Source organism: Ranitomeya imitator, chromosome 10, assembly GCF_032444005.1.
Source record: "Ranitomeya imitator isolate aRanImi1 chromosome 10, aRanImi1.pri, whole genome shotgun sequence".
NCBI classification, from domain to species: Eukaryota; Metazoa; Chordata; class Amphibia; order Anura; family Dendrobatidae; genus Ranitomeya; species Ranitomeya imitator.
In genome coordinates this window covers 90,411,573-90,436,081 of record NC_091291.1, presented here as the reverse complement: position 1 = coordinate 90,436,081, position 24,509 = coordinate 90,411,573, and the positions used below count along the sequence as shown (strand labels likewise).

The window sequence follows — 24,509 nt, the reverse complement described above, 5'->3', positions numbered from 1 at the left end:
CTTCTGCCTGCTGGAGGACAGTGCGATTACCCCCTTTATATTATGTCAATGAGGATCAGGGGGGTTCACCTCCTTCATTACTAGTATGTGATAGCCTATGTCATCATCAGTGGGAGACTCTGAAACAAAGGCAACAAGCAAAGCCCAATACATGAAGTTCTCTGCTGAAACACGTGGAAGACTTTGGTATTGCTGGGACTTGCCCTTTAGCAAGACACATAGCAGACGTTTCTCAATAATCTCGGGTAACTGAAGAAGCAGAAACAAACAAAAAAACAAAACTGGAAAATAATTTTAAACAGCAAGTTCCAGTAGTTAACAGGAAGGATTCACTCCGCATCTTCATTACCTGCTTTATGAGAGTGTCTTCTGTCTCCTCGTAGCTTTCCAAGGCTTTGGTAACCGATGTCTTGAACCTATGGACAGAAAATGAACACAAGCCATCTTACATTACACAGACTGGAAAGAGGTATTCCGGTTGGAAAGGGTTTTCATTTATCAGCAGGACGGGCAATATATTCCAGGTGATGGGGGCCCGAACGCTGGGACCTGCGCTGATCACCAGATTGAGGCAATGCACAGGCCTCTGACCTGCTCCCCCACCTGCGATCTCGTGCCGGCGCCATCAATGGTGTGCTAATGAGTCAGAATGACCTGATCATGCAAAAGAATAGTTTACTGAACAAACCAAAAAATTACAAATTATTAAAAGCATTTAAAAATCACAATGGCTAGAAATTATTCCACCAGGGGGGAGTTCATGTGAGAACGTACACCTCTCCTCCAATGTTCAAAAGAGTAGCCAAGTCACTTCTATGGGCACCACAAACAAAATAGAGGACCAATATATGGTACAGACAAAGAAATATATATATATATAAAAAAAAAACAAATATAACCGCATAAATAATCCACCTTAAAACATCGGGTAAATAAACTACACACTAAAAAGATATAGGAGGCTATGTGAATAGTCAAAAATAAAAGATGACCCATAGATAACGTGTAGCAAGCAACAACTGCAGGCAAAAATCTGAATGCCATGCATGAACAAACATACCAGAAAATAAGTACAAGAAAAGCGCAATATGCAAGAAAGATCAATTCCCAGATGTAATGAGAAAGGAGGTGAAGTCTTATAAATCTATTGACGGATGATCAGTTCGCTTATGCTGGCCTCCATAGTGAGGGACAACAGAGCATGTGCTGCCCGCAGGAATGATGGCGCCTGCATGAGATATCGGCTGGGGGAGCAGATTGCAGAGAAGACTGGAGGGAGAAAGAGGGAGAGAGCCGAAACTACAGACCAAGCCCCTGCACTCGTCAGCTCATGGGCAGAAGAATTTGCTGATCGATTAGGAGACCAAGGAACCACGGACTTAGAATAGAGAAATAATCATCATTTCAGGTACTTCACTATGGTAATGTTACTTTAGGGTGTAAAGCCCTGCCGACAGGTTCCCTTTACACTGCTAATTCTTACTGACTCTTATCGGACTGATAACTGGACAGAATCTGGGACTCCAGTCTATAGGAGCCGACCCAACACTGCTCTAAGAGACGCGACATATTGTTGGTGATCATCGCTCACTGGGTTTCAGGATTTGGATTTTTTTATTTTTAGCAAATTGGTAATAGAGGCCATGCTTTAGAATACTTCGGATTTCCCATGGATCTTCACCTACCTATTTATTCCATTTGTCCATCCCTAGTATTATTACTGGGTGTGCAGACACTAGAGTCCCGTCACAAGCAGGTGCAGCTTCGCACACAGGGCCACAGACTGACTAGAGGTTTTATGATGTAGGGTTATTAAAATGACAAACAGTAGGAATCTCTCACCGTTCATACTCGGCTCCTGTAAGGATAAACTGGGCCTTCAGCTTCACCTCCCCCTGATGCGTCCACCAGTATCTGTGTACTGCTCTAACGTGCTCTGGCCTGTGAAGGAAATGGCTCATCGATATAACACATTGATCCGGAGTAAAAAAGGAATTATAGGGAGGTATCAACTCATTATAAAATACAATGGTGACCAAAACCATCAGGGTGTGCTGTGAAGAAGTACAGTGGAGAAACCACTGCGAAAGGAGAACCAACAACCAACGTAATACACCATGGGACAAAGTATACACAAATAGACCAAGGCAGGGAATATGGAAAATATATGGCTTTATTAATAGGGTGCCTATGATTTTTATTGATATGTAATCATAGGCACCCTATTAATAAAGCCATATATTTTCCATATTCCCTGCCTTGGTCTATTTGTGTATAATTTGTCCCATGGTGTATTACGTTGGTTGTTAGGTATCAACTCAGCAGACTGAGCATCAGAGAAATCAAATGGATAAATCTGCAGCGATAAGTGACCATGGATAAGTGAGAATGCACCAAGCGGCGGTCAGATACACATCACAGGGCGATCCATCATAGATCACCTTTGTATATGGGACGATGTGTTACCAAGAACAATGATCTTTTGTGAAACCATAAGATCAATTCACACAACAGAACACATAAATCTGTGCAGGAATGGCTGGCTGACTGGCGGTAGTGTGAACTATTAGCGGAGGCTGGAGTCACATATCCTTGTGTCAGGGCTTGAGCACGGACCCCGATGCAGGATGGCCGTGGTCTGAACGCAGCAGCCTCATATACACCTATGAGTCTAGTGACTAGTGGCAGCCTGCACCGTGGTCCGTGCTCAGACCCCGACATGGGCATGTGTGAATCCCGCCTGTAGAGGAACTGACAGCTGGAGATTATCTATAACAATCACTTCCAATTTTCTGAATGGCAGCAAACAGATGAAACAGTTACAGAAGTAAAATGGACTAAACATGCGAATCCTCTTCCAGAAAAGGGTGAAAGAAAGAAATCTTAAATACAGTAAGAAAAAAATCGTCAAGTTTGGAAATAATTACCGACCCATAAGATATGCAATAACTTCACGATTGATGGGGGTCTGACTACTATGGCCCCCACTGACCCAGAGAACCTTTTGAGCATGGAGCAGTGGTTAATCAAGAAAACTGCCGCTCCATCTATTCTCTATGGCAATGCCTGGGATGGCCGATCAGTGTCTGCTGGTCTCCAGCACCCCCATAACAATGTATGGGGTCGCAGTGCGCATGATGCACCTCTACTCCATTCACAAGGGCAGGGGTGGGCAATTAATTTTGCCATAGGGCCGCATGAGAAAATGGGATGGTTTTAGAGGACCGAACTAACATAATTACCGTATTTTTCGGATTATAAAACGCACCGGACCATAAGGCGCACCCCAAATTTGGGGTGAAAATTGCAGAAAAAAAGATTTTTTATAAGATGGGGGTCCGTCTTATTGTCCGAATTTACAGTATCTTACGGTAAGATTCTTACCTGAGGGTTGGCGGTGGCAGAGCAGGGTCACAGGAGGCATGGTGTCGGCAGAGGTGGGGTGATGCGGTGTGGCGTGCACCTGAGCAGGGTCCCTTCCTGCTTAGGCGGGCGACGCCACGGCCTGGTGTCCATGGGGGGTTGCAGCAGAGGTGGTGGTGCGGCGGCAGAGGTGTGGTATGGCGTGCGCAGGGTCCCTTCCACCGGTGAGGTGACGCAGCGGCCAGGAATGCAATGTGAGCAGCAGAGCCGGGTTGAATATCGGTGGCGGCGGCCATCTTCCCGAGGCCGCGCGTGCGCAGATGGAGAGCTCTGCTTCACGGGGCTTCAAGAAAATGGCCGCGGGAGGCCGAGCGTGCGCAGATGGTGATCGTGGCGGCCATTTTCCTGAAGCCGAGATCTAAATCTGCAAACTCGGCTTCAGGAAAATGGCCGCCACGATCTCTATCTGCGCACGCGCTGCCTCCCGCGGCCATTTTCCTGAAGCCCCGTGAAGCAGAGCACTCCATCTGCGCACGCGCGGCCTCGAGAAGATGGCCGCCGCCACCGATAAATAGGTAGTCAACCCGGCTCTGCTCCTCCTCAGAAGCGGCTGGCCGAGCGGTGCCGAGGGCAGCTGTCAGAAGTGACAGCTAGCTGGCGGGCCACTTAAAATCATCAGGCAGGCCGGATGTGGCCCGCGGGCCGCATCTTGCCCAGGTCTGCACAAGGGGCTCTTCAGTTCTCAAAATCTGAGGGGCCACAGAAGACGGACCCCCAGTAATCAGGAAGTCATCACCTATCCTATGTGTAGGGGAGAACCTCCGATCCCTAGCACAACCCTCCAGTTTGCAGGTAGTGATGCCGTGCCGCTCACCTCAGACCCCATGTTACATCTACTGTGACCTTACCTCCATAAGTGCTCCAGCATCCCTCCGAACAGCACAGTCAGGCTGCCGTCACTCGTGTGCTTCTTCACCTCCTCCGCGCAGCAGAGACACCAGAACGTCTGATCGTGCTCCTGGGGGTGGTACTTCTCCACTGTGGCACCTTTAATCATTTTCCGTGCGGCGGCCACCTATAAGAAAGCCGCAAAGAGAAGGAGAGTGTCAGCACACGGCGCAGTATACGGACAGGGTGACACAGCGCTGTATGGGATACTGTGCAGCAGGGCAGCCATCCTGGGGCAGCACAGTCACAGAGACCGCTCACAGCCGGGACAGACACAAACAGGAGAAGTGTCAGCACACGGCGCAGTATACGGACAGTGTGACACAGCCCTGTATGGGATACTGTGCCGCAGGGCAGCCATCCTAGGGCAGCACAGTCACAGAGACCGCTCACAGCCGGGACAGACACAAACAGGAGAAGTGTCAGCACACGGCGCAGTATACGGACGGTGTGACACAGCGCTGTATGGGATACTGTGCAGCAGGGCAGCCATCCTGGGGCAGCACAGTCACAGAGACCGCTCACAGCCGGGACAGACACAAACAGGAGAAGTGTCAGCACACGGCGCAGTATACGGACAGTGTGACACAGCCCTGTATGGGATACTGTGCCGCAGGGCAGCCATCCTGGGGCAGCACAGTCACAGACACCGCTCACAGCCAGGACAGACACAAACAGGAGAGTGTCAGCGCACGGCGCAGTATACGGACAGTGTGACACAGCGCTGTATGGAATACTGTGCCGCAGGGCAGCCATCCTGGGGCAGCACAGTCACAGAGACCGCTCACAGCCGGGACAGACACAAACAGGAGAAGTGTCAGCACACGGCGCAGTATACGGACGGTGTGACACAGCGCTGTATGGGATACTGTGCCGCAGGGCAGCCATCCTGGGGCAGCACAGTCACAGAGACCACTCACAGCCGGGACAGACACAAACAGGAGAAGTGTCAGCACACGGCGCAGTATACGGACAGTGTGACACAGCCCTGTACGGGATACTGTGCCGCAGGGCAGCCATCCTGGGGCAGCACAGTCACAGAGACCGCTCACAGCCGGGACAGACACAAACAGGAGAAGTGTCAGCACACGGCGCAGTATACGGACGGTGTGACACAGCGCTGTACGGGATACTGTGCCGCAGGGCAGCCATCCTGGGGCAGCACAGTCACAGAGACCACTCACAGCCGGGACAGACACAAACAGGAGAAGTGTCAGCACACGGCGCAGTATACGGACAGTGTGACACAGCCCTGTATGGGATACTGTGCCGCAGGGCAGCCATCCTGGGGCAGCACAGTCACAGAGACCGCTCACAGCCGGGACAGACACAAACAGGAGAGTGTCAGCACACGGCGCAGTATACGGACAGTGTGACACAGCCCTGTATGGGATACTGTGCAGCAGGGCAGCCATCCTGAGGCAGCACAGTCACAGAGATCGCTCACAGCCAGGACAGACACAAACAGGAGAAGTGTCAGCACACGGCGCAGTATACGGACGGTGTGACACAGCGCTGTACGGGATACTGTGCCGCAGGGCAGCCATCCTGGGGCAGCACAGTCACAGAGACCGCTCACAGCCAGGACAGACACAAACAGGAGAAGTGTCAGCACACGGCGCAGTATACGGACGGTGTGACACAGCGCTGTACGGGATACTGTGCCGCAGGGCAGCCATCCTGGGGCAGCACAGTCACAGAGACCGCTCACAGCCGGGACACGACAGACACAAACAGGAGAAGTGTCAGCACACGGCGCAGTATACGGACAGTGTGACACAGCACTGTATGGGATACTGTGCCGCAGGGCAGCCATCCTGGGGCAGCACAGTCACAGAGACCGCTCACAGCCAGGACAGACACAAACAGGAGAAGTGTCAGCACACGGCGCAGTATACGGACAGTGTGACACAGCCCTGTATGGGATACTGTGCCGCAGGGCAGCCATCCTGGGGCAGCACAGTCACAGAGACCGCTCACAACCAGGACAGACACAAACAGGAGAAGTGTCAGCACACGGCGCAGTATACGGACAGGGTGACACAGCGCTGTATGGGATAATGTGCCGCAGGGCAGCCATCCTGGGGCAGCACAGTCACAGAGACCACTCACAGCCGGGACAGACACAAACAGGAGAAGAGTCAGCACACGGCGCAGTATACGGACAGTGTGACACAGCGCTGTACGGGATACTGTGCCGCAGGGCAGCCATCCTGGGGCAACACAGTCACAGAGACAGCTCACAACCAGGACAGACACAAACAGGAGAGTGTCAGCACACGGCGCAGTATACGGACAGTGTGACACAGCCCTGTACGGGATACTGTGCCGCAGGGCAGCCATCCTGGGGCAGCACAGTCACAGAGACCACTCACAGCCGGGACAGACACAAACAGGAGAAGTGTCAGCACACGGCGCAGTATACGGACAGTGTGACACAGGGCTGTATGGGATACTGTGCCGCAGGGCAGCCATCCTGGGGCAGCACAGTCACAGAGACCGCTCACAGCCGGGACAGACACAAACAGGAGAAGTGTCAGCACACGGCGCAGTATACGGACAGTGTGACACAGCGCTGTATGGGATACTGTGCCGCAGGGCAGCCATCCTGGGGCAGCACAGTCACAGAGACCGCTCACAGCCGGGACAGACAAACAGGAGAGTGTCAACACACGGCGCAGTATACGGACGGTGTGACACAGCCCTGTATGGGATAATGTGCCGCAGGGCAGCCATCCTGGGGCAGCACAGTCACAGAGACCGCTCACAGCCGGGACAGACACAAACAGGAGAAGTGTCAGCACACGGCGCAGTATACGGACAGTGTGACACAGCCCTGTATGGGATACTGTGCCGCAGGGCAGCCATCCTGGGGCAGCACTGTCACAGAGACCGCTCACAACCAGGACAGACACAAACAGGAGAAGTGTCAGCACACGGCGCAGTATACGGACAGTGTGACACAGCGCTGTATTGGATACTGTGCCGCAGGGCAGCCATCCTGGGGCAGCACAGTCACAGAGACCGCTCACAGCCAGGACACGACAGACACAAACAGGAGAAGTGTCAGCACACGGCGCAGTATACGGACGGTGTGACACAGCGCTGTATGGGATACTGTGCCGCAGGGCAGCCATCCTGGGGCAGCACAGTCACAGACACCGCTCACAGCCGGGACAGACACAAACAGGCGAATGTCAGCACACGGCGCAGTATACGGACGGTGTGACAAAGCGCTGTACGGGATACTGTGCCGCAGGGCAGCCATCCTGGGGCAGCACAGTCACAGAGACCGCTCACAGCCAGGACAGACACAAACAGGAGAGTGTCAGCACACGGCGCAGTATACGGACAGTGTGACACAGCGCTGTATGGGATACTGTGCCGCAGGGCAGCCATCCTGGGGCAGCACAGTCACAGAGACCACTCACAGCCGGGACAGACACAAACAGGAGAAGTGTCAGCACACGGCGCAGTATACGGACAGTGTGACACAGCCCTGTATGGGATACTGTGCAGCAGGGCAGCCATCCTGGGGCAGCACAGTCACAGAGACCGCTCACAGCCGGGACAGACACAAACAGGAGAAGTGTCAGCACACGGCGCAGTATACGGACGGTGTGACACAGCGCTGTATGGGATACTGTGCCGCAGGGCAGCCATCCTGGGGCAGCACAGTCACAGAGACCGCTCACAGCCGGGACAGACACAAACAGGAGAAGTGTCAGCACACGGAGCAGTATACGGACGGTGTGACACAGCGCTGTATGGGATACTGTGCCGCAGGGCAGCCATCCTGGGGCAGCACAGTCACAGAGACCGCTCACAGCCGGGACAGACACAAACAGGAGAAGTGTCAGCACACGGCGCAGTATACGGACAGTGTGACACAGCGCTGTATGGGATACTGTGCCGCAGGGCAGACATCCTGGGGCAGCACAGTCACAGAGACCACTCACAGCCGGGACAGACACAAACAGGAGAAGTGTCAGCACAAGGCGCAGTATACGGACAGTGTGACACAGCCCTGTACGGGATACTGTGCCGCAGGGCAGCCATCCTGGGGCAGCACAGTCACAGAGACCGCTCACAGCCAGGACAGACACAAACAGGAGAAGTGTCAGCACACGGCGCAGTATACGGACGGTGTGACACAGCGCTGTACGGGATACTGTGCCGCAGGGCAGCCATCCTGGGGCAGCACAGTCACAGAGACCGCTCACAGCCGGGACAGACACAAACAGGAGAAGTGTCAGCACACGGCGCAGTATACGGACAGTGTGACACAGCCCTGTATGGGATACTGTGCCGCAGGGCAGCCATCCTAGGGCAGCACAGTCACAGAGACCGCTCACAGCCGGGACAGACACAAACAGGAGAAGTGTCAGCACACGGCGCAGTATACGGACAGTGTGACACAGCCCTGTATGGGATACTGTGCCGCAGGGCAGCCATCCTAGGGCAGCACAGTCACAGAGACCGCTCACAGCCGGGACAGACACAAACAGGAGAAGTGTCAGCACACGGCGCAGTATACGGACGGTGTGACACAGCGCTGTATGGGATACTGTGCAGCAGGGCAGCCATCCTGGGGCAGCACAGTCACAGAGACCGCTCACAGCCGGGACAGACACAAACAGGAGAAGTGTCAGCACACGGCGCAGTATACGGACAGTGTGACACAGCCCTGTATGGGATACTGTGCCGCAGGGCAGCCATCCTGGGGCAGCACAGTCACAGACACCGCTCACAGCCAGGACAGACACAAACAGGAGAGTGTCAGCGCACGGCGCAGTATACGGACAGTGTGACACAGCGCTGTATGGAATACTGTGCCGCAGGGCAGCCATCCTGGGGCAGCACAGTCACAGAGACCGCTCACAGCCGGGACAGACACAAACAGGAGAAGTGTCAGCACACGGCGCAGTATACGGACGGTGTGACACAGCGCTGTATGGGATACTGTGCCGCAGGGCAGCCATCCTGGGGCAGCACAGTCACAGAGACCACTCACAGCCGGGACAGACACAAACAGGAGAAGTGTCAGCACACGGCGCAGTATACGGACGGTGTGACACAGCGCTGTATGGGATACTGTGCCGCAGGGCAGCCATCCTGGGGCAGCACAGTCACAGAGACCACTCACAGCCGGGACAGACACAAACAGGAGAAGTGTCAGCACACGGCGCAGTATACGGACAGTGTGACACAGCCCTGTACGGGATACTGTGCCGCAGGGCAGCCATCCTGGGGCAGCACAGTCACAGAGACCGCTCACAGCCGGGACAGACACAAACAGGAGAAGTGTCAGCACACGGCGCAGTATACGGACGGTGTGACACAGCGCTGTACGGGATACTGTGCCGCAGGGCAGCCATCCTGGGGCAGCACAGTCACAGAGACCGCTCACAGCCGGGACACGACAGACACAAACAGGAGAAGTGTCAGCACACGGCGCAGTATACGGACAGTGTGACACAGCACTGTATGGGATACTGTGCCGCAGGGCAGCCATCCTGGGGCAGCACAGTCACAGAGACCGCTCACAGCCAGGACAGACACAAACAGGAGAAGTGTCAGCACACGGCGCAGTATACGGACAGTGTGACACAGCCCTGTATGGGATACTGTGCCGCAGGGCAGCCATCCTGGGGCAGCACAGTCACAGAGACCGCTCACAACCAGGACAGACACAAACAGGAGAAGTGTCAGCACACGGCGCAGTATACGGACAGGGTGACACAGCGCTGTATGGGATAATGTGCCGCAGGGCAGCCATCCTGGGGCAGCACAGTCACAGAGACCACTCACAGCCGGGACAGACACAAACAGGAGAAGAGTCAGCACACGGCGCAGTATACGGACAGTGTGACACAGCGCTGTACGGGATACTGTGCCGCAGGGCAGCCATCCTGGGGCAACACAGTCACAGAGACAGCTCACAACCAGGACAGACACAAACAGGAGAGTGTCAGCACACGGCGCAGTATACGGACAGTGTGACACAGCCCTGTACGGGATACTGTGCCGCAGGGCAGCCATCCTGGGGCAGCACAGTCACAGAGACCACTCACAGCCGGGACAGACACAAACAGGAGAAGTGTCAGCACACGGCGCAGTATACGGACAGTGTGACACAGGGCTGTATGGGATACTGTGCCGCAGGGCAGCCATCCTGGGGCAGCACAGTCACAGAGACCGCTCACAGCCGGGACAGACACAAACAGGAGAAGTGTCAGCACACGGCGCAGTATACGGACAGTGTGACACAGCGCTGTATGGGATACTGTGCCGCAGGGCAGCCATCCTGGGGCAGCACAGTCACAGAGACCGCTCACAGCCGGGACAGACAAACAGGAGAGTGTCAACACACGGCGCAGTATACGGACGGTGTGACACAGCCCTGTATGGGATAATGTGCCGCAGGGCAGCCATCCTGGGGCAGCACAGTCACAGAGACCGCTCACAGCCGGGACAGACACAAACAGGAGAAGTGTCAGCACACGGCGCAGTATACGGACAGTGTGACACAGCCCTGTATGGGATACTGTGCCGCAGGGCAGCCATCCTGGGGCAGCACTGTCACAGAGACCGCTCACAACCAGGACAGACACAAACAGGAGAAGTGTCAGCACACGGCGCAGTATACGGACAGTGTGACACAGCGCTGTATTGGATACTGTGCCGCAGGGCAGCCATCCTGGGGCAGCACAGTCACAGAGACCGCTCACAGCCAGGACACGACAGACACAAACAGGAGAAGTGTCAGCACACGGCGCAGTATACGGACGGTGTGACACAGCGCTGTATGGGATACTGTGCCGCAGGGCAGCCATCCTGGGGCAGCACAGTCACAGACACCGCTCACAGCCGGGACAGACACAAACAGGCGAATGTCAGCACACGGCGCAGTATACGGACGGTGTGACAAAGCGCTGTACGGGATACTGTGCCGCAGGGCAGCCATCCTGGGGCAGCACAGTCACAGAGACCGCTCACAGCCAGGACAGACACAAACAGGAGAGTGTCAGCACACGGCGCAGTATACGGACAGTGTGACACAGCGCTGTATGGGATACTGTGCCGCAGGGCAGCCATCCTGGGGCAGCACAGTCACAGAGACCACTCACAGCCGGGACAGACACAAACAGGAGAAGTGTCAGCACACGGCGCAGTATACGGACAGTGTGACACAGCCCTGTATGGGATACTGTGCAGCAGGGCAGCCATCCTGGGGCAGCACAGTCACAGAGACCGCTCACAGCCGGGACAGACACAAACAGGAGAAGTGTCAGCACACGGCGCAGTATACGGACGGTGTGACACAGCGCTGTATGGGATACTGTGCCGCAGGGCAGCCATCCTGGGGCAGCACAGTCACAGAGACCGCTCACAGCCGGGACAGACACAAACAGGAGAAGTGTCAGCACACGGAGCAGTATACGGACGGTGTGACACAGCGCTGTATGGGATACTGTGCCGCAGGGCAGCCATCCTGGGGCAGCACAGTCACAGAGACCGCTCACAGCCGGGACAGACACAAACAGGAGAAGTGTCAGCACACGGCGCAGTATACGGACAGTGTGACACAGCGCTGTATGGGATACTGTGCCGCAGGGCAGACATCCTGGGGCAGCACAGTCACAGAGACCACTCACAGCCGGGACAGACACAAACAGGAGAAGTGTCAGCACAAGGCGCAGTATACGGACAGTGTGACACAGCCCTGTACGGGATACTGTGCCGCAGGGCAGCCATCCTGGGGCAGCACAGTCACAGAGACCGCTCACAGCCAGGACAGACACAAACAGGAGAAGTGTCAGCACACGGCGCAGTATACGGACGGTGTGACACAGCGCTGTACGGGATACTGTGCCGCAGGGCAGCCATCCTGGGGCAGCACAGTCACAGAGACCGCTCACAGCCGGGACAGACACAAACAGGAGAAGTGTCAGCACACGGCGCAGTATACGGACGGTGTGACACAGCGCTGTATGGGATACTGTGCCGCAGGGCAGCCATCCTGGGGCAGCACAGTCACAGAGACCGCTCACAGCCGGGACAGACACAAACAGGAGAGTGTCAGCACACGGCGCAGTATACGGACAGTGTGACACAGCGCTGTATGGGATACTGTGCCGCAGGGCAGACATCCTGGGGCAGCACAGTCACAGAGACCACTCACAGCCAGGACAGACACAAACAGGAGAAGTGTCAGCACACGGCGCAGTATACGGACGGTGTGACACAGCGCTGTACGGGATACTGTGCCGCAGGGCAGCCATCCTGGGGCAGCACAGTCACAGAGACCGCTCACAGCCGGGACACGACAGACACAAACAGGAGAAGTGTCAGCACACGGCGCAGTATACGGACAGTGTGACACAGCCCTGTATGGGATACTGTGCCGCAGGGCAGCCATCCTGGGGCAGCACAGTCACAGAGACCGCTCACAACCAGGACAGACACAAACAGGAGAAGTGTCAGCACACGGCGCAGTATACGGACAGTGTGACACAGCCCTGTATGGGATACTGTGCAGCAGGGCAGCCATCCTGGGGCAGCACAGTCACAGAGACCACTCACAGCCGGGACAGACACAAACAGGACAGTGTCAGCACACGGCGCAGTATACGGACAGTGTGACACAGCCCTGTATGGGATACTGTGCCGCAGGGCAGCCATCCTGGGGCAGCACAGTCACAGACACCGCTCACAGCCAGGACAGACACAAACAGGAGAAGTGTCAGCACACGGCGCAGTATACGGATGGTGTGACACAGCGCTGTACGGGATACTGTGCCGCAGGGCAGCCATCCTGGGGCAGCACAGTCACAGAGACCGCTCACAGCCGGGACAGACACAAACAGGAGAGTGTCAGCACACGGCGCAGTATACGGACGGTGTGACACAGCGCTGTACGGGATACTGTGCCGCAGGGCAGCCATCCTGGGGCAGCACAGTCACAGAGACCGCTCACAGCCGGGACAGACACAAACAGGAGAAGTGTCAGCACACGGCGCAGTATACGGACATTGTGACACAGCGCTGTATGGGATACTGTGCCGCAGGGCAGCCATCCTGGGGCAGCACAGTCACAGAGACCGCTCACAGCCGGGACAGACACAAACAGGAGAAGTGTCAGCACACGGCGCAGTATACGGACAGTGTGACACAGCGCTGTATGGGATACTGTGTCGCAGGGCAGCCATCCTGGGGCAGCACAGTCACAGAGACCGCTCACAGCCGGGACAGACACAAACAGGAGAAGTGTCAGCACACGGCGCAGTATACGGACAGTGTGACACAGCGCTGTATGGGATACTGTGCCGCAGGGCAGCACAGTCACAGAGACCACTCACAGCCGGGACAGACACAAACAGGAGAGTGTCAGCACACGGCGCAGTATACGGACGGTGTGACACAGCCCTGTATGGGATAATGTGCCGCAGGGCAGCCATCCTGGGGCAGCACTGTCACAGAGACCACTCACAGCCGGGACAGACACAAACAGGAGAGTGTCAGCACACGGCGCAGTATACGGACAGTGTGACACAGCCCTGTACGGGATACTGTGCAGCAGGGCAGCCATCCTGGGGTAGCACAGTCACAGAGACCGCTCACAACCAGGACAGACACAAACAGGAGAAGTGTCAGCACACGGCGCAGTATACGGACAGTGTGACACAGCGCTGTATGGGATACTGTGCCGCAGGGCAGCCATCCTGGGGCAGGACAGTCACAGAGACCGCTCACAGCCGGGACAGACACAAACAGGAGAAGTGTCAGCACACGGCGCAGTATACGGACAGTGTGACACAGCCCTGTACGGGATACTGTGCCGCAGGGCAGCGATCCTGGGGCAGCACAGTCACAGAGACCGCTCACAGCCAGGACAGACACAAACAGGAGAAGTGTCAGCACACGGCGCAGTATACGGACGGTGTGACACAGCGCTGTACGGGATACTGTGCCGCAGGGCAGCCATCCTGGGGCAGCACAGTCACAGAGACCGCTCACAGCCGGGACAGACACAAACAGGAGAAGTGTCAGCACACGGCGCAGTATACTGACGGTGTGACACAGCGCTGTACGGGATACTGTGCCGCAGGGCAGCCATCCTGGGGCAGCACAGTCACAGAGACCGCTCACAGCCGGGACAGACACAAACAGGAGAAGTGTCAGCACACGGCGCAGTATACGGACGGTGTGACACAGCGCTGTACGGGATACTGTGCCGCAGGGCAGCCATCCTGGGGCAGCACAGTCACAGAGACCGCTCACAGCCGGGACAGACACAAACAGGAGAAGTGTCAGCACACGGCGCAGTATACGGACAGTGTGACACAGCGCTGTATGGGATACTGTGTCGCAGGGCAGCCATCCTGGGGCAGCACAGTCACAGAGACCGCTCACAACCAGGACAGACACAAACAGGAGAGTGTCAGCACACGGCGCAGTATACGGACAGTGTGACACAGCCCTGTATGGGATACTGTGCCGCAGGGCAGCCATCCTGGGGCAGCACAGTCACAGAGACCGCTCACAGCCGGGACAGACACAAACACGAGAAGTGTCAGCACACGGCGCAGTATACGGACAGTGTGACACAGCGCTGTATGGGATACTGTGCCGCAGGGCAGCACAGTCACAGAGACCACTCACAGCCGGGACAGACACAAACAGGAGAGTGTCAGCACACGGCGCAGTATACGGACGGTGTGACACAGCCCTGTATGGGATAATGTGCCGCAGGGCAGCCATCCTGGGGCAGCACTGTCACAGAGACCACTCACAGCCGGGACAGACACAAACAGGAGAGTGTCAGCACACGGCGCAGTATACGGACAGTGTGACACAGCCCTGTACGGGATACTGTGCAGCAGGGCAGCCATCCTGGGGTAGCACAGTCACAGAGACCGCTCACAACCAGGACAGACACAAACAGGAGAAGTGTCAGCACACGGCGCAGTATACGGACAGTGTGACACAGCGCTGTATGGGATACTGTGTCGCAGGGCAGCCATCCTGGGGCAGCACAGTCACAGAGACCACTCACAGCCGGGACAGACACAAACAGGAGAAGTGTCAGCACACGGTGCAGTATACGGACAGTGTGACACAGCGCTGTATGGGATACTGTGCCGCAGGGCAGCCATCCTGGGGCAGCACAGTCACAGAGACCACTCACAGCTGGGACAGACACAAACAGGAGAGTGTCAGCACACGGCGCAGTATACGGACAGTGTGACACAGCGCTGTATGGGATACTGTGCCGCAGGGCAGCCATCCTGGGGCAGCACAGTCACAGAGACCACTCACAGCCGGGACAGACACAAACAGGAGAAGTGTCAGCACACGGCGCAGTATACGGACAGTGTGACACAGCGCTGTACGGGATACTGTGCCGCAGGGCAGCCATCCTGGGGCAGCACAGTCACAGAGACCACTCACAGCCGGGACAGACACAAACAGGAGAAGTGTCAGCACACGGCGCAGTATACGGACAGTGTGACACAGCGCTGTACGGGATACTGTGCCGCAGGGCAGCCATCCTGGGGCAGCACAGTCACAGAGACCACTCACAGCCGGGACAGACACAAACAGTTGAGTGTCAGCACACGGCGCAGTATACGGACAGTGTGACACAGCCCTGTACGGGATAATGTGCCGCAGGGCAGCCATCCTGGGGCAGCACAGTCACAGAGACCGCTCACAGCCAGGACAGACACAAACAGGAGAAGTGTCAGCACACGGCGCAGTATACGGACAGTGTGACACAACCCTGTATGGGATAATGTGCCGCAGGGCAGCCATCCTGGGGCAGCACAGTCACAGAGACCGCTCACAGCCGGGACAGACACAAACAGGAGAAGTGTCAGCACACGGCGCAGTATACAGACAGTGTGACACAGCGCTGTATGGGATACTGTGCAGCAGGGCAGCCATCCTGGGGCAGCACAGTCACAGAGACCGCTCACAGCCGGGACAGACACAAACAGGAGAAGTGTCAGCACACGGCGCAGTATACGGACGGTGTGACACAGCGCTGTATGGGATACTGTGCCGCAGGGCAGCCATCCTGGGGCAGCACAGTCACAGAGACCGCTCACAGCCGGGACAGACACAAACAGGCGAGTGTCAGCACACGGCGCAGTATACGGACAGTGTGACACAGCCCTGTATGGGATAATGTGCCGCAGGGCAGCCATCCTGGGGCAGCACAGTCACAGAGACCACTCACAGCCGGGACAGACACAAACAGGAGAAGTGTCAGCACACGGCGCAGTATACGGACGGTGTGACACAGGGCTGTATGGGATACTGTGCCGCAGGGCAGCCATCCTGGGGCAGCACAGTCACAGAGACCACTCACAGCCGGGACAGACACAAACAGGAGAAGTGTCAGCACACGGCGCAGTATACGGACGGTGTGACACAGCGCTGTATGGGATAATGTGCCGCAGGGCAGCCATACTGGGGCAGCACAGTCACAGAGACCGCTCACAGCCGGGACAGACACAAACAGGACAGTGTCAGCACACGGCGCAGTATACGGACAGTGTGACACAGCCCTGTATGGGATACTGTGCCGCAGGGCAGCCATCCTGGGGCAGCACAGTCACAGACACCGCTCACAGCCAGGACAGACACAAACAGGAGAAGTGTCAGCACACGGCGCAGTATACGGATGGTGTGACACAGCGCTGTACGGGATACTGTGCCGCAGGGCAGCCATCCTGGGGCAGCACAGTCACAGAGACCGCTCACAGCCGGGACAGACACAAACAGGAGAGTGTCAGCACACGGCGCAGTATACGGACGGTGTGACACAGCGCTGTACGGGATACTGTGCCGCAGGGCAGCCATCCTGGGGCAGCACAGTCACAGAGACCGCTCACAGCCGGGACAGACACAAACAGGAGAAGTGTCAGCACACGGCGCAGTATACGGACATTGTGACACAGCGCTGTATGGGATACTGTGCCGCAGGGCAGCCATCCTGGGGCAGCACAGTCACAGAGACCGCTCACAGCCGGGACAGACACAAACAGGAGAAGTGTCAGCACACGGCGCAGTATACGGACAGTGTGACACAGCGCTGTATGGGATACTGTGTCGCAGGGCAGCCATCCTGGGGCAGCACAGTCACAGAGACCGCTCACAGCCGGGACAGACACAAACAGGAGAAGTGTCAGCACACGGCGCAGTATACGGACAGTGTGACACAGCGCTGTATGGGATACTGTGCCGCAGGGCAGCACAGTCACAGAGACCACTCACAGCCGGGACAGACACAAACAGGAGAGTGTCAGCACACGGCGCAGTATACGGACGGTGTGACACAGCCCTGTATGGGATAATGTGCCGCAGGGCAGCCATCCTGGGGCAGCACTGTCACAGAGACCACTCACAGCCGGGACAGACACAAACAGGAGAGTGTCAGCACACGGCGCAGTATACGGACAGTGTGACACAGCCCTGTACGGGATACTGTGCAGCAGGGCAGCCATCCTGGGGTAGCACAGTCACAGAGACCGCTCACAACCAGGACAGACACAAACAGGAGAAGTGTCAGCACACGGCGCAGTATACGGACAGTGTGACACAGCGCTGTATGGGATACTGTGCCGCAGGGCAGCCATCCTGGGGCAGCACAGTCACAGAGACCGCTCACAGCCGGGACAGACACAAACAGGAGAAGTGTCAGCACACGGCGCAGTATACGGACAGTGTGACACAGCCCTGTACGGGATACTGTGCCGCAGGGCAGCCATCCTGGGGCAGCACAGTCACAGAGACCGCTCACAGCCAGGACAGACACAAACAGGAGAAGTGTCAGCACACGGCGCAGTATACGGACGGTGTGACACAGCGCTGTACGGGATACTGTGCCGCAGGGCAGCCATCCTGGGGCAGCACAGTCACAGAGACCGCTCACAGCCGGGACAGACACAAACAGGAGAAGTGTCAGCACACGGCGCAGTATACGGACGGTGTGACACAGCGCTGTACGGGATACTGTGCCGCAGGGCAGCCATCCTGGGGCAGCACAGTCACAGAGACCGCTCACAGCCGGGACAGACACAAACAGGAGAAGTGTCAGCACACGGCGCAGTATACGGACGGTGTGACACAGCGCTGTACGGGATACTGTGCCGCAGGGCAGCCATCCTGGGGCAGCACAGTCACAGAGACCGCTCACAGCCGGGACAGACACAAACAGGAGAAGTGTCAGCACACGGCGCAGTATACGGACAGTGTGACACAGCGCTGTATGGGATACTGTGTCGCAGGGCAGCCATCCTGGGGCAGCACAGTCACAGAGACCGCTCACAACCAGGACAGACACAAACAGGAGAGTGTCAGCACACGGCGCAGTATACGGACAGTGTGACACAGCCCTGTATGGGATACTGTGCCGCAGGGCAGCCATCCTGGGGCAGCACAGTCACAGAGACCGCTCACAGCCGGGACAGACACAAACAGGAGAAGTGTCAGCACACGGCGCAGTATACGGACAGTGTGACACAGCGCTGTATGGGATACTGTGCCGCAGGGCAGCACAGTCACAGAGACCACTCACAGCCGGGACAGACACAAACAGGAGAGTGTCAGCACACGGCGCAGTATACGGACGGTGTGACACAGCCCTGTATGGGATAATGTGCCGCAGGGCAGCCATCCTGGGGCAGCACTGTCACAGAGACCACTCACAGCCGGGACAGACACAAACAGGAGAGTGTCAGCACACGGCGCAGTATACGGACAGTGTGACACAGCCCTGTACGGGATACTGTGCAGCAGGGCAGCCATCCTGGGGTAGCACAGTCACAGAGACCGCTCACAACCAGGACAGACACAAACAGGAGAAGTGTCAGCACACGGCGCAGTATACGGACAGTGTGACACAGCGCTGTATGGGATACTGTGTCGCAGGGCAGCCATCCTGGGGCAGCACAGTCACAGAGACCACTCACAGCCGGGACAGACACAAACAGGAGAAGTGTCAGCACACGGTGCAGTATACGGACAGTGTGACACAGCGCTGTATGGGATACTGTGCCGCAGGGCAGCCATCCTGGGGCAGCACAGTCACAGAGACCACTCACAGCTGGGACAGACACAAACAGGAGAGTGTCAGCACACGGCGCAGTATACGGACAGTGTGACACAGCGCTGTATGGGATACTGTGCCGCAGGGCAGCCATCCTGGGGCAGCACAGTCACAGAGACCACTCACAGCCGGGACAGACACAAACAGGAGAAGTGTCAGCACACGGCGCAGTATACGGACAGTGTGACACAGCGCTGTACGGGATACTGTGCCGCAGGGCAGCCATCCTGGGGCAGCACAGTCACAGAGACCGCTCACAGCCGGGACAGACACAAACAGGAGAAGTGTCAGCACACGGCGCAGTATACGGACAGTGTGACACAGCGCTGTACGGGATACTGTGCCGCAGGGCAGCCATCCTGGGGCAGCACAGTCACAGAGACCACTCACAGCCGGGACAGACACAAACAGTTGAGTGTCAGCACACGGCGCAGTATACGGACAGTGTGACACAGCCCTGTACGGGATAATGTGCCGCAGGGCAGCCATCCTGGGGCAGCACAGTCACAGAGACCGCTCACAGCCAGGACAGACACAAACAGGAGAAGTGTCAGCACACGGCGCAGTATACGGACAGTGTGACACAACCCTGTATGGGATAATGTGCCGCAGGGCAGCCATCCTGGGGCAGCACAGTCACAGAGACCGCTCACAGCCGGGACAGACACAAACAGGAGAAGTGTCAGCACACGGCGCAGTATACAGACAGTGTGACACAGCGCTGTATGGGATACTGTGCAGCAGGGCAGCCATCCTGGGGCAGCACAGTCACAGAGACCGCTCACAGCCGGGACAGACACAAACAGGAGAAGTGTCAGCACACGGCGCAGTATACGGACGGTGTGACACAGCGCTGTATGGGATACTGTGCCGCAGGGCAGCCATCCTGGGGCAGCACAGTCACAGAGACCGCTCACAGCCGGGACAGACACAAACAGGCGAGTGTCAGCACACGGCGCAGTATACGGACAGTGTGACACAGCGCTGTATGGGATACTGTGCCGCAGGGCAGCCATCCTGGGGCAGCACAGTCACAGAGACCACTCACAGCCGGGACAGACACAAACAGGAGAAGTGTCAGCACACGGCGCAGTATACGGACGGTGTGACACAGCGCTGTATGGGATAATGTGCCGCAGGGCAGCCATACTGGGGCAGCACAGTCACAGAGACCGCTCACAGCCAGGACAGACACAAACAGGAGAAGTGTCAGCACACGGCGCAGTATACGGACGGTGTGACACAGCGCTGTATGGGATACTGTGCAGCAGGGCAGCCATCCTGGGGCAGCACAGTCACAAACAACCAATCACAGCCGGGACAGACACAAACAGGAGAAGTGTCAGCACACGGCGCAGTATACGGACGGTGTGACACAGCGCTGTATGGGATAATGTGCCGCAGGGCAGCCATACTGGGGCAGCACAGTCACAGAGACCGCTCACAGCTGGGACAGACACAAACAGGAGAAGTGTCAGCACACGGCGCAGTATACGGACAGTGTGACACAGCGCTGTATGGGATACTGTGCCGCAGGGCAGCCATCCTGGGGCAGCACAGTCACAGAGACCGCTCACAGCCGGGACAGACACAAACAGGAGAAGTGTCAGCACACGGCGCAGTATACGGACAGTGTGACACAGCCCTGTATGGGATACTGTGCCACAGGGCAGCCATCCTGGGGCAGCACAGTCACAGAGACCGCTCACAACCAGGACAGACACAAACAGGAGAAGTGTCAGCACACGGCGCAGTATACGGACAGTGTGACACAGCCCTGTATCGGATACTGTGCCGCAGGGCAGCCATCCTGGGGCAGCACAGTCACAGAGACCGCTCACAGCCGGGACAGACACAAACAGGAGAAGTGTCAGCACACGGCGCAGTATACGGACAGTGTGACACAGCGCTGTATGGGATACTGTGCCGCAGGGCAGCCATCCTGGGGCAGCACAGTCACAGAGACCGCTCACAGCCGGGACAGACACAAACAGGAGAAGTGTCAGCACACGGCGCAGTATACGGACGGTGTGACACAGCGCTGTACGGGATACTGTGCCGCAGGGCAGCCATCCTGGGGCAGCACAGTCACAGAGACCGCTCACAGCCGGGACAGACACAAACAGGAGAAGTGTCAGCACACGGCGCAGTATACGGACAGTGTGACACAGCGCTGTATCGGATACTGTGCCGCAGGGCAGCCATCCTGGGGCAGCACAGTCACAGAGACCGCTCACAACCAGGACAGACACAAACAGGAGAAGTGTCAGCACACGGCGCAGTATACGGACAGTGTGACACAGCGCTGTATGGGATACTGTGCCGCAGGGCAGCCATCCTAGGGCAGCACAGTCACAGAGACCGCTCACAGCCGGGACAGACACAAACAGGAGAAGTGTCAGCACACGGCGCAGTATACGGACAGTGTGACACAGCGCTGTATGGGATACTGTGCCGCAGGGCAGCCATCCTAGGGCAGCACAGTCACAGAGACCGCTCACAGCCGGGACAGACACAAACAGGAGAAGTGTCAGCACACGGCGCAGTATACGGACAGTGTGACACAGCCCTGCATGGGATACTGTGCCGCAGGGCAGCCATCCTAGGGCAGCACAGTCACAGAGACCGCTCACAGCCGGGACAGACACAAACAGGAGAAGTGTCAGCACACGGCGCAGTATACGGACGGTGTGACACAGCGCTGTACGGGATACTGTGCCGCAGGGCAGCCATCCTGGGGCAGCACAGTCACAGAGACCGCTCACAGCCGGGACAGACACAAACAGGAGAAGTGTCAGCACACGGCGCAGTATACGGACGGTGTGACACAGCGCTGTATCGGATACTGTGCCGCAGGGCAGCCATCCTGGGGCAGCACAGTCACAGAGACCGCTCACAGCCGGGACAGACACAAACAGGAGAAGTGTCAGCACACGGCGCAGTATACGGACGGTGTGACACAGCGCTGTATGGGATAATGTGCCGCAGGGCAGCCATACTGGGGCAGCACAGTCACAGAGACCGCTCACAGCTGGGACAGACACAAACAGGAGAAGTGTCAGCACACGGCGCAGTATACGGACAGTGTGACACAGCGCTGTATGGGATACTGTGCCGCAGGGCAGCCATCCTGGGGCAGCACAGTCACAGAGACCGCTCACAGCCGGGACAGACACAAACAGGAGAAGTGTCAGCACACGGCGCAGTATACGGACAGTGTGACACAGCCCTGTATGGGATACTGTGCCACAGGGCAGCCATCCTGGGGCAGCACAGTCACAGAGACCGCTCACAACCAGGACAGACACAAACAGGAGAAGTGTCAGCACACGGCGCAGTATACGGACAGTGTGACACAGCCCTGTATCGGATACTGTGCCGCAGGGCAGCCATCCTGGGGCAGCACAGTCACAGAGACCGCTCACAGCCGGGACAGACACAAACAGGAGAAGTGTCAGCACACGGCGCAGTATACGGACAGTGTGACACAGCGCTGTATGGGATACTGTGCCGCAGGGCAGCCATCCTGGGGCAGCACAGTCACAGAGACCGCTCACAGCCGGGACAGACACAAACAGGAGAAGTGTCAGCACACGGCGCAGTATACGGACGGTGTGACACAGCGCTGTACGGGATACTGTGCCGCAGGGCAGCCATCCTGGGGCAGCACAGTCACAGAGACCGCTCACAGCCGGGACAGACACAAACAGGAGAAGTGTCAGCACACGGCGCAGTATACGGACAGTGTGACACAGCGCTGTATCGGATACTGTGCCGCAGGGCAGCCATCCTGGGGCAGCACAGTCACAGAGACCGCTCACAACCAGGACAGACACAAACAGGAGAAGTGTCAGCACACGGCGCAGTATACGGACAGTGTGACACAGCGCTGTATGGGATACTGTGCCGCAGGGCAGCCATCCTAGGGCAGCACAGTCACAGAGACCGCTCACAGCCGGGACAGACACAAACAGGAGAAGTGTCAGCACACGGCGCAGTATACGGACAGTGTGACACAGCCCTGTATGGGATACTGTGCCGCAGGGCAGCCATCCTAGGGCAGCACAGTCACAGAGACCGCTCACAGCCGGGACAGACACAAACAGGAGAAGTGTCAGCACACGGCGCAGTATACGGACGGTGTGACACAGCGCTGTATGGGATACTGTGCCGCAGGGCAGCCATCCTGGGGCAGCACAGTCACAGAGACCGCTCACAGCCGGGACAGACACAAACAGGAGAAGTGTCAGCACACGGCGCAGTATACGGACGGTGTGACACAGCGCTGTATCGGATACTGTGCCGCAGGGCAGCCATCCTGGGGCAGCACAGTCACAGAGACCGCTCACAGCCGGGACAGACACAAACAGGAGAAGTGTCAGCACACGGCGCAGTATACGGACGGTGTGACACAGCGCTGTACGGGATACTGTGCCGCAGGGCAGCCATCCTGGGGCAGCACAGTCACAGAGACCGCTCACAGCCGGGACAGACACAAACAGGAGAAGTGTCAGCACACGGCGCAGTATACGGACAGTGTGACACAGCGCTGTATGGGATACTGTGTCGCAGGGCAGCCATCCTGGGGCAGCACAGTCACAGAGACCGCTCACAACCAGGACAGACACAAACAGGAGAGTGTCAGCACACGGCGCAGTATACGGACAGTGTGACACAGCCCTGTATGGGATACTGTGCCGCAGGGCAGCCATCCTGGGGCAGCACAGTCACAGAGACCGCTCACAGCCGGGACAGACACAAACACGAGAAGTGTCAGCACACGGCGCAGTATACGGACAGTGTGACACAGCGCTGTATGGGATACTGTGCCGCAGGGCAGCACAGTCACAGAGACCACTCACAGCCGGGACAGACACAAACAGGAGAGTGTCAGCACACGGCGCAGTATACGGACGGTGTGACACAGCCCTGTATGGGATAATGTGCCGCAGGGCAGCCATCCTGGGGCAGCACTGTCACAGAGACCACTCACAGCCGGGACAGACACAAACAGGAGAGTGTCAGCACACGGCGCAGTATACGGACAGTGTGACACAGCCCTGTACGGGATACTGTGCAG

At 57.3% G+C, this 24,509-nt stretch overlaps 1 protein-coding gene across 1 annotated transcript in view; it reads right to left on the bottom strand.

Moving 5' to 3' along the window:
* Window positions 1-24,509, bottom strand: part of CENATAC (centrosomal AT-AC splicing factor) — a 47,219-nt gene that overhangs the window by 13,631 nt on the left and 9,079 nt on the right. Inside the window, exons 2-4 of the mRNA XM_069741911.1 lie at window positions 4,272-4,438; window positions 1,843-1,941; window positions 350-416 (exon numbers count right to left, since the gene is read on the bottom strand). Coding sequence (XP_069598012.1) covers window positions 350-416; window positions 1,843-1,941; window positions 4,272-4,438 — 333 coding nt within the window. The remainder of the gene's footprint in view (window positions 1-349; window positions 417-1,842; window positions 1,942-4,271; window positions 4,439-24,509) is intronic.